At 43.9% G+C, this 15,562-nt stretch overlaps 5 protein-coding genes across 5 annotated transcripts; 4 read left to right on the top strand and 1 right to left on the bottom strand.

Annotated features, from left to right (window-relative positions):
* Positions 1–4,865: 4,865 nt before the first annotated feature.
* O0I10_000592 (uncharacterized protein) lies at positions 4,866–5,174 on the top strand (the record flags this gene model as incomplete). Its single annotated transcript, XM_058480701.1, has 1 exon — positions 4,866–5,174. One exon carries the CDS (start codon positions 4,866–4,868, stop codon positions 5,172–5,174), a length of 309 nt encoding a protein of 102 aa, XP_058348265.1.
* Positions 5,175–5,788: 614 nt separating this feature from the next.
* On the top strand, positions 5,789–6,520 carry O0I10_000591 (uncharacterized protein; the record flags this gene model as incomplete). Its single annotated transcript, XM_058480700.1, has 1 exon — positions 5,789–6,520. The coding sequence occupies one exon, from the start codon at positions 5,789–5,791 to the stop codon at positions 6,518–6,520; it is 732 nt and encodes a 243-aa protein (XP_058348264.1).
* Positions 6,521–6,807: 287 nt separating this feature from the next.
* O0I10_000590 (uncharacterized protein) lies at positions 6,808–8,107 on the bottom strand (the record flags this gene model as incomplete). The annotated part of the gene is made up of 2 exons (XM_058480699.1): positions 6,808–7,863; positions 7,985–8,107. The coding sequence occupies 2 exons, from the start codon at positions 8,105–8,107 to the stop codon at positions 6,808–6,810; spliced, it is 1,179 nt and encodes a 392-aa protein (XP_058348263.1).
* A 2,598-nt stretch (positions 8,108–10,705) lies between these two features.
* Positions 10,706–11,428, top strand: O0I10_000589 (uncharacterized protein; the record flags this gene model as incomplete). Its single annotated transcript, XM_058480698.1, has 3 exons — positions 10,706–10,762; positions 10,814–10,844; positions 10,908–11,428. The coding sequence occupies 3 exons, from the start codon at positions 10,706–10,708 to the stop codon at positions 11,426–11,428; spliced, it is 609 nt and encodes a 202-aa protein (XP_058348262.1).
* Positions 11,429–12,262: 834 nt separating this feature from the next.
* On the top strand, positions 12,263–15,485 carry O0I10_000588 (uncharacterized protein; the record flags this gene model as incomplete). Its single annotated transcript, XM_058480697.1, has 10 exons — positions 12,263–12,733; positions 12,788–12,931; positions 12,983–13,115; positions 13,173–13,672; positions 13,734–13,956; positions 14,019–14,456; positions 14,511–14,695; positions 14,753–14,890; positions 14,950–15,150; positions 15,213–15,485. 10 exons carry the CDS (start codon positions 12,263–12,265, stop codon positions 15,483–15,485), a joined length of 2,706 nt encoding a protein of 901 aa, XP_058348261.1.
* Between the last annotated feature and the right edge of the window lie 77 nt (positions 15,486–15,562).

The raw sequence follows: 15,562 nt of genomic DNA, 5'->3' as shown, positions 1-15,562 counted from the left end.
AGTCACTTTTGTGCATTCCCAACTTTTGTGCATTCTATTGTAGGTGGACGATGCTCCTGCTCTAGACATTCATTTCCATGATTAAAGTAGGTTGATCCGAGCTGATTTGGTTGAGTTACGCTCACACAAGATTACATCGGTTGAGCTACATCGAGCGTGCTTGATGTCCCGAGTGATGTAATCTCTCTTTGACCGCAGCTCAGTCAAATCAACTCGGATCAACCTACTTTAATCATGTAAATGAATGTCTAGAGCAGGGGCATCGTCCCCATGCAGTGGATCTCGCAACAATGATGATTGGATAAAAGTGGCCGTTAGCTAGCAATACATGCCTGTTCCTAGATGATCCATAAAGTAATTATACATTGACCCTTTCATTCATGCAAACGTAGCTGTGTTACACAACACGACCTTCTGCATCTTTTGCTCTGACAGGGTCCACCTACTTGACAATGAACAAAGACCACTCTTCATATAACATCACGCTTACAGACATAAAGGTGCCTGTATCTCCGAACTTTACAATGAAACGTGGGGTTTTTATTAGAGCAATGGGTTCGGCTTGGCCAACTGCACCTTGGGTGCCAGTTTCACGATCAAGCTTGCCAATCCCAGATTTCGCAATGTCGCTACCAGCCAAACTGGATCTGGGGGTCGACCTCTTCGACGACGACGACCAAAAAAATATTTTTTGGGCTAGTTGCGACATTGAACATGAAACTTTCACACAAGGTGCTGTTGGCCAAGCCGAGCCCATTGCTCTAATAAAAACCACACGTTTCATTGTAAAGTTCGGAGATACAGGCACCTTTATGTTTGTAAGCGTGATGTTATATGAAGAGTGGTCTTTGTTCATTGTCAAGTAGGTGGACCCTGTCAGAGCAAAAGATGCAGAAGGACCTCTTTGGGTAACTCAGCTAAAAAGTCAGGACTTCAGGGACAATGCATGATAGGTACGCAACCCTCATTTTCAGGCCATACATTGGCAGCTAATAGCCACTTTTGTGCATTCCCAACTTTTGTGCATTCTATTGTAGGTGGACGATGCTCCTGCTCTAGACATTCATTTCCATAATTAAAGTAGGTTGATCCGAGCTGATTTGGTTGAGTTACGCTCACACAAGATTACATCGGTTGAGCTACATCGAGCGTGCTTTATGTCCAGAGTGATGTAATCTCTCTTTGACCGCAGCTCAGTCAAATCAACTCGGATCAACCTACTTTAATCATGGAAATGAATGTCTAGAGCAGGGGCATCGTTCCCATGCAGTGGATCTCGCAACAATGATGATTGGATAAAAGTGGCCGTTAGCTAGCAATACATGCCTGTTCCTAGATGATCCATAAAGTAATTATACATTGACCCTTTCATTCATGCAAACGTAGCTGTGTTACACAACACGACCCTCTGCATCTTTTGCTCTGCCAGGGTCCACCTACTAGACAATGAACAAAGACCACTTCTCATATAGCATCACGCTTACAAACATAAAGGTGCATGTATCTCCAAACTTTACAATGAAACGTGGGGTTTTTATTAGAGCAATGGGCTCGGCTTGGCCAACAGCACCTTGTGTGAAAGTTTCGCGTTCAATGTCGCAAACAGCCCAAAAAATATTTTTGGTCGTCGTCGTCGAAGAGTTCGACCCCCAGATCCAGTTTGGCTGGTAGCGACATTGCGAAATCTGGGATTGGCAAGCTTGATCGTGAAACTGGCACCCAAGGTGCAGTTGGCCAAGCCGAGCCCATTGCTCTAATAAAAACCCCACGTTTCATTGTAAAGTTCGGAGATACAGGCACCTTTATGTTTGTAAGCGTGATGCTACATATGAAGAGTGGACTTTGTTAATGTAAAGTAGCTGGACCCTGGCAGAGCAAAAGATGCAGAGGGACTTCTTGGTGTAACGGAGCCATTTTGCATGATTGGAATGACCAATGTACGATACCATATACACCATCTATGATTGGCAGCTAACATCCACTTCCTCACAATCGACACTGTTGTTGATTCTATTACATGTGAACAATGCTCCTGCTCCAGCCGATCATTTCCATCATTCAAGTTTCTTGATCCGAGCCGATTTGGGTGAGCTACGCCCAAACAGAGAATGTGTCAATTCTTGAAAGACAGACCCTGCGAATGTCTCCGTCGTTCAAACTTTTGGACGCTCTCGTTCTAAATTTTCAAACGAAGCGTGAGGTTTTTATATGAAAAAAGTGGACCAGCATGCTCGGAGCACCATCCTGACTAATTTTCAAGTTGGAAGTGAGCAACTTCGGGGCGGTGGGCCGTCCGCTCTTTTGTTCCCATCATCCACCATTTGGACCACCCCGCATTTTAAATGTTCATAATGAAGTGTATGGTTTTTAAATGAATGAAGTTGATCAACATGTTGCAGCGAACCTTCTGACAAAGTTTCAGGTTCGAAATGGGGGATCCCAAGGTAATACATACTATTTCGATCAATCGTGAATCCGGGGCTGACCTCCATTTCCGACTTACATAGTAAACCCACATTGCACGCTCCCATTCCAATTTTTCAAATGTACATGAAGTCTTTTTTAATACAACATTTATCAGAATGTCCAAAAGCATCTTGTGCGAAAGTTTCAGGTTCGAGAGGGGCAATCTCATAATCAAGAATTGGATGTACAGTGTTCATGCATTTATACAAGAGGTGTCCGACCCATTTATTTTCCACTTCTTCCACTCTCAGCCCCTTGCCTCTTCTTCGCAATCTCAACTGTTACCCCATTCAAGTATACAACTACCACCTGCGAACGATTGTCCTGCTTCAACCCATCATGTCAATGCTACGAATGTCTTGATTCGATTGTCTTTGACTGAATGGCAAGTCCATGGCGTGTACAGCCCACTACAGCACCCGTGTTCCTTGACACCACACCTTCTCTTGTACAATCCACGACCACGACCAATCATAACAGCAGTTGCAATCAGTAAGGTCTCTTCTCCAATGACTCGTGTGGTGTTCAAAGCCTTGTCACTCTACTACAACACACGCTCTTGCACGCTCCTCTGCCACAACCAAACGTAACAGCAAGGTCTTTACTCCATCGCCTCAAGTCACTTGCAGCAGCGTGCCTTGCAGCCTTTTTTTATGTGCACAGCAGATAGCCATTATATTGAAGCATCTTTATTTACGTGTATCAACTTGCTTTATTACGTACGAAGACCTATGGAAGATGCCATATCAGTTATGAAGTACGCTAGCAATACAAGAGCTACGATAAGGAAATGACCAAGAAAGTGGTTGACCAACAGCTGGATGGAAAAGGAGGCATACTATCAACAGCGATTGCATGGCTCGTTTCAACCAACGTATTCAATTTGTACTGCTCAATGATGGATGGATGGATGGATGCAATCAAGTGCAGTGATGGGGAAACATGGAATGCTGCTTTGGGAGCGTGTTGTCAGCAAGAAGAATGGATCATATCACGTGAATACGGCTGAGGATGATGATGACGATGGTGGATTGGATGGAATGGACGAGAGATGTTTACAGCCATGGATGGTATTGGAATACTCGGGTCAATGCATGCAGCAGCTATTTTCTTATCAAGGATGAAGGATGTTTATGACGGCAGCAGGACATACTTATGCCACCTACAATATATCACCTTTCAAATGGCAGGTGGATTTATCAGCTGTTGTTTTCCATCACTTCGATACAGTACTTCAAGATGCTTGACCACTTTATCAGTTCGATCCATCATGACAACAATTCTCACGCCCGCTCACATATAAACAAGGCTCTTTGCATCAACGCTATCATGCGCCCTTTCTTTCTACTTGTATTCATATCATCATCAATGATCTTTGGTAAGTCTCAAGGATAGTCTTTATGTGATGGCCAAAATGAGGGTACTCATGCATTCATCTATGTAGCTCACTCTCTTGCTTTACCATCACTTGGTGTGCTCATTGCTGCCTAATGACATTTGGCTGTGCTCCTTGATGGATCCTTTGTGGTAAGTATATAACTACCATTTATATATTAAAAGGATGCCTAGTCTAATAGGTATTTGGGACCCCTTCTTTGTAGGTGACATAAGAAGTACATGCTCCATGGTTGTGTCGCAAACTCAGATGGTTCGATATTCCACCATGCAGCAGCAACCACAAGAGTTTTGCATATTGGTTCACGGGTCAAATCAGCAAACGACATGATGCTGAAAACATAGCAGTAGCGGTGGATTATCAGCATGTAGCTTTATGACTAGGAGCATCAACCAAGTACCACGGCATTGTGAAGACTACAGCTACTGGCATTGAGGGTATCCATGATGATGTCAAAGCTGGAATATGCACACTTCGTACCACAGAGGACGTCGGTAGCAATATCAGCAATAGCACCAATAGCAGCAATGACCAATATCGCTGATACCTCTAAGTGCTGTTTCGATTCTTGACGAGGGTGCAAAATATGAACGTGTTACTGCATCAGCAACAAGTGATGATCCCCGCCTATCTCCATCCACAGAATTGGGATCACGTTGCTCACGGAGGTGTAAACGCTTATGATTTCTCACACACAACTTCTTCTACTGCGATCACCGACGCTTACATCGATCCTGATGTGATACAATTACCATTCTTCGCATTCGTAAGTTAACAATACAGACATGATAGACGATTTCTAACAGCACTTTATTTAGGATGACAACGTCTATGCCGAGAGAGTGGTATGTCTTGAATGACATCATTCCAATATAGATCGTTGACAATGTCCCAACCCTGTATCATCGTCAATCGGCACTGATGCAATGAGCATGGATTCGGAAATTGTTGTAAGTTATCAGTAAAAATCCACTTTCAATTACAATGTAATAATGTGAACATTATGATACAGGAGACTGAAAACGATAGAAGCATTGATGATGACAGTGACGAATACGAGCCCACACGTGAAGCTAGCAGCAAACGCAGAGCCACACATGCAGCTACCACAACACGTATTGCCACGCATGAAGCCGTGCGAATGGAAAGTGCCGAGAGTTCTGTTTCGAATCGACACTTGCCATCATTCAACAACGTGCCATCATTCAATAACGTGCCATCATTCAATAACGTGCCATCATTCAATAACGTGCCATCATTCAATAACGTGCCATCATCGTCAAGCAGCACAAGTTCCAATCAACGCAAATGATCAAGAGATGGCCAAAACCCTGCTTAGTTGGTTTTTCACTCTTCCTACATTCTTTCTCTCCCTTATTGCGATAGGCAAAACATTGTAAATTGTCGAAATTGTGGTACCTTGTCATCTAGAGTTATGTCCTACGTTCCATTCAGCCCATCGTATTAGTGGTCTAGTGCATGAAAGAATAAAAGAATTAGAGACTTCATTGTATGGTGAATTTCTTACACTATATCTTCTCTCAGATGTCGCCTGCAAAGGAGTCCCAAAATTTCCCATCAGATTCGGGTTACAACCATTTGCCTACAAATGTGCCTACCACAAAGGGTCCATCAAGGAACACAGCCAAATGTCATTAGGCACCAAGGAGCATTTCAAGTGGTAAAGCAATGATCTATATAGTGGTGCAACACATACTTCTTTAACGCATCAATCCCCAACAATAGATGTATTTATTGATATCTTTGGAATAACGAGCACAATGTACTAGTGGTGGTGATGCATTGCCTATCCATGCGAATGTGTGCTAATGTACCACCTACTTTTAAGAGCCGCCTTTGTTTTGACTTGACAAGGTCCGGGAGCAAATGCAATCATTTTATCCTTGTCCTATTCCCCCTCCCCTCATGTTTCGATCCGCTCCATTCAGAGGGCGATTAACCACATCACTGGCACGATTTGGACGTCCAACAGCATGTAAGCCAACCACCAACATTCAACCATGTATGCAATTCCAACGAGGAGGACGCTGGGCGTCGACATCGAGCAACGGCACTAAAGACGACAAGAGCAATGTCTCTGCCGGCATGTACACAGCAGCTCTTTTCATATCGATGCTTGGATTGTCTTATGCAGCAGTGCCACTTTATCGATTGTTTTGTGCTTCGACTGGTTACAACGGCACACCGGTGACAGATGCGAGTCGATTTGCACGAGAACGTCTTGTACCTCATGAAGATAAGCGTCGTATTCGTATTACATTCGAGAGCAACACATCCGATGCGTTACCATGGTCCTTTAAGCCCGAGTTGCGTGAGATCCATGTGGTACCTGGTGAAACGGCATTGACATTTTACAAGGCGAAGAGCAAGGCCGATGATGATATTGTTGGCATCGCCACTTACAATGTCACACCTCATCGTGCAGGCTCCTACTTTAACAAGATCCAATGCTTTTGTTTCGAAGAACAGCGACTTTCCCCTGGTGAAGATGTTGATATGCCTGTATTCTTCTTTATCGATCCCGACTTTTTGGACGACCCTTACATGAAAGATGTCAACACCGTTACTCTTAGTTACACCCTCTTTAATGCGAAGTATGCCAAGAACTTGTCGCCTCCATCACCGCCTACCGCATAGAAAACAATACCACCATCACCACTATCATCACACACATTACGCAAAGTAGAACAACAAGAATAAACACAACTTTGTTACATGTAAAAAGGAGAAAGGAAAAAGTGAAAATGACAAAGGTATATGGAATTTTCTTGTATGCGTGTGTGTGTGCGTATCTTTTGATCAAAGGAAAAACAATTAAGAGAGAGAGAGAGAGGTGGGAGTCATTATGTGTGTGTTTGCGATACATTTTCGCTCTCACATTAAATGCTAATTACATACCATGTGGCATGGATGAAAATGATTTTTTATGCGGAATCATCAAGAGCAGGGGTTGTCAAAGCACGTGGAAACCTGTCTGGAACCGAGGAAAAGGAGACAGATGAGGAGGGATGATCATTACTATCAACACCACCACCAATAATTGCTGATGATGCCTCACCCCCACCAGCAGGAAACGAACGACCACGCGCCATACCAGTGGCGGATGCTGCCGAACAACAGGAGGAAGAAGGAGATGCCACTATGGGAGTCACTTGGATGTTTCTTCGTGAAGCAATGGAAGAGGATCGTGATCGAATTTGCTGGTGAACATCTTTATAACACTTGTTGTACTCGCTGGGATGAATGATCGGCATTGCTGGTGCCACGTTGCAAGAAACGGTCTCCTTTATAGATACGCTGTCATTCTTTTCCGTATTAGGATCAGCGGTAGTAGATGAAAGTTGTGTTGATGCTAGAGGTGGTGGAGGGCTAACGCTGCGAGCTGGTGACTTTGGGCGAGACGACCAATGATGGAATAAATTAGAGAGGAATTTGTTACTACTATGTATACTATTGGGATGATTATTGTTGCTGGATGAAGTAGATGAAACGGTTGATGGATTGGATGTGCGTCGCAACTCTCCAAACGAAGATCTTGTTGAAGCCGTCATAGAGTTGGATGAACTAAGACTACTAGCAAGTGATTCAGATGATCGATGGCCTCGTAAAGTGGGTCGACGTTGTTGTTGTGGTGACAAGAGCGATGATGTCGATGAACCAGCACGATCCATATACGATGGCAATGGTGGTGGTATAGCTGAAGAATGCGTGTGCATATCGAGTCGTTCGAGCCACTTGTCGAGAACACTTGTGGATCCCATTTGTTGTTGCTCCAAAGCAGAGACCCAGATATCCAGCTCTTCTTTGGTCTCGGTTTGCAGAAACATATCGGATCGCTCATTTTTATCATTAGAGAGCAACAAGAATGTGTATTGTCGTGAAGGCTGCTTTTTGAGTATCGATGGTAAGGCAATCGGGATAACGTCGGTTACAATTTGGTACTGATCAAGATGCAGCACATTCTGGGGCAAGGTATCAGTCTATGTGTAACAGGGAGGGAGGGGGTTAACATATCAATCAATGGCAAAACTTGCAATGTTGCTATGGCAATATCCAAAGAAAAAAGAGGAGAGGATATTGTGCATGTATTGTTCTCATTACCTCGCTCTTGTAGTATCGTAGCTCATTGCCTTCAAGAACGAAATAGCGCCGCACCCATGATTTTCGAATGCCATGGCGTTGTTTCATCAGCCAACCCTGAGCTTGGGGTGCAAAATTAGACATGTGTAAAGTAAAGGGTCTCGAGTACACAACAAGAAGTAAGAAAGAGAAGCAGCAAGCATGTGCCACTCTCTTTTTCACTTTATATATAAACCGCTTCCAATTAACCCCTTTCTTCTTTTTTTGCCTCCCTCCCTTGTTCCCCTCGCGTGGTTCTCTAAATCAATCACCTGGGTTGTCTATTCGCACCAGAATTACTCCTCACCCCCTTCTTTTGCAACGTTCCCTTTTGACCGATTCCGTTGCACACCTTCCACAATAAGCCCAAAACAAGGATGAAATTGGGGGAGTCCAAAACCCGTTTTCCTCAATTCGCGATTATCTAGTAGTCAGCTTAGTAGAAGCCTCCTAGCATGGATCTCAGTCAATGAATACAAGTTGTAGCCAACATAATACAAAGTACATAAAATAAGAAATGGAAGCCTATACACCATTGACATCACATTGACGTGGTAGAAATCAAAAGTGTAAGGACTGTACTTTAAGATTTCGTATGCTGCATATGGACAACGTGATGGTTGTAATCACTGGTTGCTATGGCTTCACCATGGCAACGGTTGGTTACCCACTTCTTCCCACCTCACAGCACGCAACATGTAGTCATGCATTTCAAGGATATTCCTCGAGAAATTGGGACCCTTCTTGCAAACGATGGCCTTTGTGAAAACCTATGTGCAGGTTCTCATGTCTTAAAACATCACCTTTAAACACCGATGCCTCTGCTCAAATGTCCAAGAAGCGATTAAAAGCGCTTCAATTTGTAGTTTGCGATGGGTTATAGAGCGCCCTTTATGATCGAACGTCTGCCGAGATTGTGAGAATGCATGACTATTGGATGTAATGATAATTCTAGATCAGATGTGGGGGTTGTTGAGCGTCTAATGGATACAGGGTGCATGTTGCTATGTTTAATCAATGCTGAAGCTGTCAAAATCACATTTTAGGTTGTGATGTTTGAATAAAGACTCCAACATCAAGCTTCGTTAGAAAATGAAATGACCGCTTTTGGGGTCATATTTACATTTTGATATGCCGCTGTGCTGTAGTCATCATAGCCAAGAGTCGCCCTTGGAGAGGGAAAAGGTTGTAAAATGGATTTATAAGCGGCTTTTTCAGTTATCTCTTATGTGCTCTAGGGGAAGGATCATCATTACATGATACGTGGTGATAGAGTTATTCTTCCTTTCTCTTTACAGCAGGTTCATTGTTACCATCTTTCTTTGATCGTTTCTGCTAATTCATGATGTGGGGCGTTGTCAAAAGCCGATTTGGTAGAAATGGCTCTCCATTTTATTTATTATCTTTGGAGGATGCGGCTGCCAAGGCTTTGGGTCGTGTTGCACTAAGCACAATAAGGGGTGTTTGGTAATCCCCAACGTGGTGATTTCGCGGCACAGCCGGCATATAGCAAGAGGAGGAAGGTGACACAATTGAATTAGTGATTTCCCTAAAAGAGTCAACGAGCGAGCCCTTGCATAGTGGACAACTTGTCTCATCATTGTCCTAAAGTCGCTTTCTTCATAGACAATGTCACAACCCTTACATAACGACACCACCTTATCCCGTATCTCGTGAAGCTTTAAGAACCTGATAAAGAGAATTTGGGTCTCCCTATAAGTAGAAAGGGAAAAGTGGGGGATCGTGTTGGATGTAGCAGATCACGGTCATGTTAAGCAAGGAGGATGGTAGGAGAAGTGGGGCAACCCGAACAAGAGGAGTAAATGCGAATGACAAAAGTGACCCATGTTACATCTTCCCCTGCCCATGGATGTTGACAATCGTTTTGGGCCACAAGAATGTTGGCTGCAACACAAACAATGCGAACAATGAACAACGTGGGATACTTGATCTTTGTGTAACCGACATGTCAGAGGATGCCAGCATACATGTTGACTGGAAGATACAACACTACCAATGGCAAACACGTAGTATATGACACAACTTTCTTTTCTCCTTAAGCTTGCATTACATCCTATCCATTTATGCACGACATGCAATCACTACAACATAGAGCGTATCATGGCGGGATTCCCTCGTTGTACAATGGCTTTTTATGAAATGTATGTAGTAAGTGAAGCCAATGTGTGATAGTGGGCAATGCGTGGCGAAAATTAATGTTGTTCAGACACAGCTTGTATAGTCAACTACAAAAAACTATTTACATACAGGAGCATAGAATGTCATTTTTGCGATCAAACCACTTACCCGAGCATAAGACCCCCTTGTATTAGGAGATGTGATTTACGGATGATGATAGGGCATAGGTGTTTACGGATCATTCTTCCGTTTTTGTGATTGAATGGAGGATTGCATGTGGGGTGAGCAGCAAAAGGAGGGATATGAATCATCATGTCCAATGGAATGGATATACAAGCTCCCATTTCTGTTAGTGATAGCAGCAATTGAAGCCACCCATCCGAATGTTCTTGTTTTGACATGTTCGTACAATGGCTCAAATCGACCCTGATGGATTGGAGATAAGATGAATCACATAGCAAAAGCCCGAGCAGTATGCATGATGTGCACGTGATCGCAGCGGAGTGGCTTGTTTGAAATATGGGAGCGTGTTGGGTAATTGCATGTCCATTTCTCTCTTTCAATATGGGCTCGTCCGACAAAGTTAAAGAAAAAGAAAAGCACGCAACCGATCTTGCCAAGGTATGACGAATCTCATACACTGCGATCGCTGGTTAACACGATTGACATTAGAAGAAAAGCAAGAAGGAGAAGTCGAGCGATGGTAAAGCGTAGTGTACTAGCTGGCTTGTTGTATCATGATAGTTAATGCTCTTTTTATTCATAGACAAGAAACGAAAGCGAGAGGATAGCGTAGAGAAGAAGGCTAAGAAGTCTAAATCGAATGGCGATGATGGCGTGAAGAAGGAAAAGAAAAAGAAGGAGAAGAAGAAAAAGGACAAGACAAAGGGCGACGATGAAAAGAAGCAACGAAAGCATGCATGTGACAGCAACCCTTCAACGCCAGAGAACATTGATACACAACCATCATCACCATCGAATACCAACAACGAGGATGCTAAAGAGGAAAGTGGTGGATGGAACAATTGGAACAAAGCCAGCTTTGGTGGAGATCAGCAGCAGAAGGACAAGTTCTTGCGCTTGTTAGGTGCCAAAAAGGCGAGCAATCAACCATCCGAACGTCAGCAAACCAAAAAGTCAGGAGGAGGTTTGTATGGGTCTCTAAAGAGTGCTATTGACGAAGATGAGAAGCATCGTATTTCCAATGATTTGCAAAAGCAGTTTGAGGATGGATTACGGTTTAGAAAGCAGCAACAAATGGGCCGTCGCGGTGGTCTTGGTAGCTAGGCAACCATTTTTTGATATCATGCAAGAATTCCATTGACAACATCCACATCTGTATATATAAAATTTAGCTGTTGCTACAATTCAACTTGGCATGTGATTTATTCGTGATGCATTGTAGTAGGCAAAGTGGTGGATAGAGTGGTTGAATGGTTGAGTGGATCATGGCAAGGCGACGAAGGAAAGGTTCATGGATACTGTGTATTGGTAGAGGTAGGTTTTCGCTGGTGATGTGTATAGCTACCCATATTTAGCCATCACAGCTAGCCAATGTTTATTACATTCGTTTACTACCCTGAATAATAATCATGATTCAAATGGCTTGTTGATCACTAAGATAAGGGAGGTTGCAACGCTTACCTATGACCTTGATTAAAGTATAGGTATCACAACAAAAATGAGCCGAGCGTGGGGAAAACAAAGCGTACCTGGGTATTGGCAATACAAAAGGGCTATGTATGAGGGCGCCATAGTAAGTAGCAACGGTGGTCCTGGCAACAGGGTGCGCTATCTGGATGTGAATAAAGCATGATGCAAATAGCAAACCCACACCACTTTGATGACCACTGTATATGATGAAACACACCATGAGCTTGCCTGTTCTTGTCACATGTCAGCAATAGAATGTTCATATGCTTGTTATTGTATATCGTAATAGCTTGTAGAGAGTATGTGGGATAAGGTGTTTGTGTACCTTGAAGGAGGGTCAAATGGGAATTGACTGTAATGCATGCAACGTGGCTGACTCTTAATGGAAAGATATTTTGAGTGGTGTCACATCACGGACGCCTTGACTCCTTCCTTTGCCAAACTCCATCACCACTCTCGTTCATCGGGATGACTCAAAACTATCCTTACGCCAATCCCGCGTTTGCAGCTCCTGTCAATGGAGCCCCGATGCCAGTTCGGTCACCATCACAAGGCCTTTCTCCTCCCACAACTCCAAACATGCAGAACAGGGCTGGTTCACCATCACTGCAACAGGAACCTCATCACTCCAGTCGACGCGCTAGACGCCATTATCCAACCTATGTCCAACAGCAACCACAACCACAACAACAGCCGTTGCCACCTTCGCCCATGCAACAACCACCCATGCCACAACCTGTCATGCCAACACCATCCACCAACGACTATGCTGCTGCCGCTGCTGCTACTCCAGCAGGACTCGCTAATGGTGTGGCCAATATGAATCTATACAACAATGCTCCCAGTAATCCAGCACGAGATGATGTACCTCTTGTGGGGCAGGCACCTCTCATTAACGACTTGGATACGGCTCCTCCTACTGCTCACGTTCCTCAACATGTAAGATGATATTATCTTTATTTGATTGCTAGGCAAACTGATCCATGTTGATAGATGACAGTTACACCATCTCCTCACGCTCAATCTAGTTCAACCTTTATACGTTCAACATTAAACGCTGTGCCTTCCTCCAATGCCTTGTTGAAAAAGAGCAAGCTTCCTTTGGCGCTTTTACTCGAACCTTATCCTTCAGTCAATGTAAGCTGATTCCTTCTCCTAACTAGAGCCTTTCTCTGATCTCATTCATAGGAAAATGTACCTGTGGTTTCCGATACTGTTATTGCTCGGTGTACTCGGTGCAAATCCTATATCAATCCCTTTGTACGATTCAGCCAAGGTGCTCTTAAATGGCAATGCAACTTGTGTGGATTGGATAACGATGGTAAGGATGATCATGTGGTCAATGATACAACTAGAGACTCATCTCCATGTGTGATAGTACCTAGTGCATTTGATTGGGATGTTGTCAACCAGCTATCAGTGGATCGTTGGCAACGCGTGGAACTCAATTACGGTTGCGTTGATTTTATGGCTTCAGCTGAATACATGGAACGCCCGCCACAACCACCTGCTTACGTCTTTGTGATTGATACATCCTATCAAGCCGTACAAACCGGCATGGTCAACGTCACTGCCACTGCCATTTTGGATTCACTGGACAAGATACCCAATGATGATGGTCGTACCAAGGTTGCTTTTATTACAGTGGACAATGCAGTTGGCTTTTATAAGCTAGCAGGAGAGGAACCTGAAATGCTGGTTGTGGGAGACTTGATGGAAGTGTATCTGCCTCGTGCTGCAAGCGACTTGTTGGTCGAGTTGACGGATGCCAAAGCAGTGGTGCAAGATTTATTGGAGCGTTTAAAGACGATGCATAATGGGACTCACATGGTTAACAATTGCCTGGGAACAGCTTTACAAGCAGCTCGTAAATTGTTGGTGAGCGATTGAGCCATTCGTTATCCTTATTACAGCTCTTTTAACCTGCATCTTGGTATAGTCATCCACGGGAGGAAAGATCATTTGTTTCCAAGGAAGTCTTCCTAGCATGGGAGATGGCACAGTGAGACCAGCTGATGAAAAGAAGGCCGTGATCGATACAGCTATTATGGCGCCATCCAACATGTTTTATCGTACCTTTGCCACTGAATGTGCAAAGTCGCAAGTGTGTGCCGACATGTTTGTTTTTGGAACAGGACCTCATGCTGATGTGGCTACCATGAGTAAGTATCTCCTTGGGTGCGAGCCTATGGAATTGATTGGCTGATGTGGGCGCTTTATACAGACGTTATTCCTCGATTCACAGGTGGTCAAACACACTTTTTCCCTGGATTCAATGCCAAGAACCCTGCCGATGTCCAAAAGTTGACCCATGAAATCCAATCGCTATTGGGTGAGCAGATTGGCTTGGAGGCGGTGATGCGTACACGTTGTTCTCCTGGTTTGGTGTGCCACGCTTTCCATGGCAATTGCACAACTCGAGTACCAGACATTATGGCATTGCCCAACGTACCACGTGATCAATCTTATTGCATCGAGCTCACCCTTGAAGATGATATCCAATCAAGCCATGTCTATTTCCAAACGGCTCTTTTGTACACAACATGCTTTGGAGAACGCCGCATCCGTGTCATCAACCTTTGCCTTCCTGTGGCACGCACTCTACCAGAAATATTTTCATCAGTCGATCAGGTCGCTATTGCTCGTGCTCTTTGTCATGAAGGTAAGCAAAACCTGGCAGTCACCATCATCATTCTTATTTGATCATGTTCTTTAGCTATCGATAAGGCTGTGACACAAAAGCTGAAGGATGCAAGGGACTTGCTAGCAAAGGGCACCATCGACATTTCTAGTGCTTATGCAAGAGAGGTGATTGGATCAGTAGCATCGGGAGCAGCACGATTATCTCTAAGTCGCAATTTGGCAATGTTGCCATTCCTTGCTCTTGGTGTGCTCAAGACAGTATGTATGGTATTGGATAGGACTGAAGGACTAGAGCTAACTTTTTTCTTTGAAAAGGATACCTTTAATGAAGCTGGCAACATTCCAATGGACATGCGTGCACAATCCACTGTTCTTCTCAGGACGTTGCCTACTTCATTGTGGCTCGAATACGTTGCTCCAAAGTTTTATGCACTACATTGTATGCCACAGCAGGTATGAAAATGAATTACACCATCCCCGTTTTTATCCTCATACATGTTCTCTTTGTCTAGGCTGGAACCAATGATCCTCAAACAGGTCGATGTGTTATGCCACCACGCATGAATTTGACAAGTGAAAAGTTTGAGCGCCATGGCTGCTATCTTATCCACGACAGTCAACGAATCTACATTTGGATTGGTAAAGATGCTGTGCCACAGCTATGCAATGACTTGCTCGGCGTACCAAACATTGGCCAAGTGCAATCTGGACAGGTAAAAACGATGAATGAGGCATATGAAACGACCAAAGAAAGGGGCTCACATGCATTTTTTAGATGGTTGAGCTTCCCCAATTGAAGAATGCCTTCTCTCAACGCGTATCAAGTATTGTCCATGCGATTCAAAAGCAACATCAAGGCACCTATTTCCCCTCATTGTATATTGTCAAAGAAGATGGTGATCCCATGTTACGAGCCATGTGCCTAAGTCGACTTGTGGAAGATCGATTACCAACAGGCCCATCAACAGCAGGTGCAAATCAACAACAAGTCAGCTCGGGGATGAGTTATTTCCAATGGCTCGGATTTGTGCGTTCAAAATGCCAGTAAATGGTGGATTATGTACATGCTATATATCAACTTTATACACGAGATGAATTGGCAAAGAAAAGAAAAAAGAATAGACT

The sequence above is a fragment of the Lichtheimia ornata genome (assembly GCF_029851405.1).
Source record: "Lichtheimia ornata isolate CBS 291.66 chromosome Unknown scaffold00002, whole genome shotgun sequence".
In the NCBI taxonomy this organism is placed as follows: domain Eukaryota; kingdom Fungi; phylum Mucoromycota; class Mucoromycetes; order Mucorales; family Lichtheimiaceae; genus Lichtheimia; species Lichtheimia ornata.
Note: the sequence above shows the minus strand (reverse complement) of the source record. Positions and strands in the feature narration are given on the sequence as shown.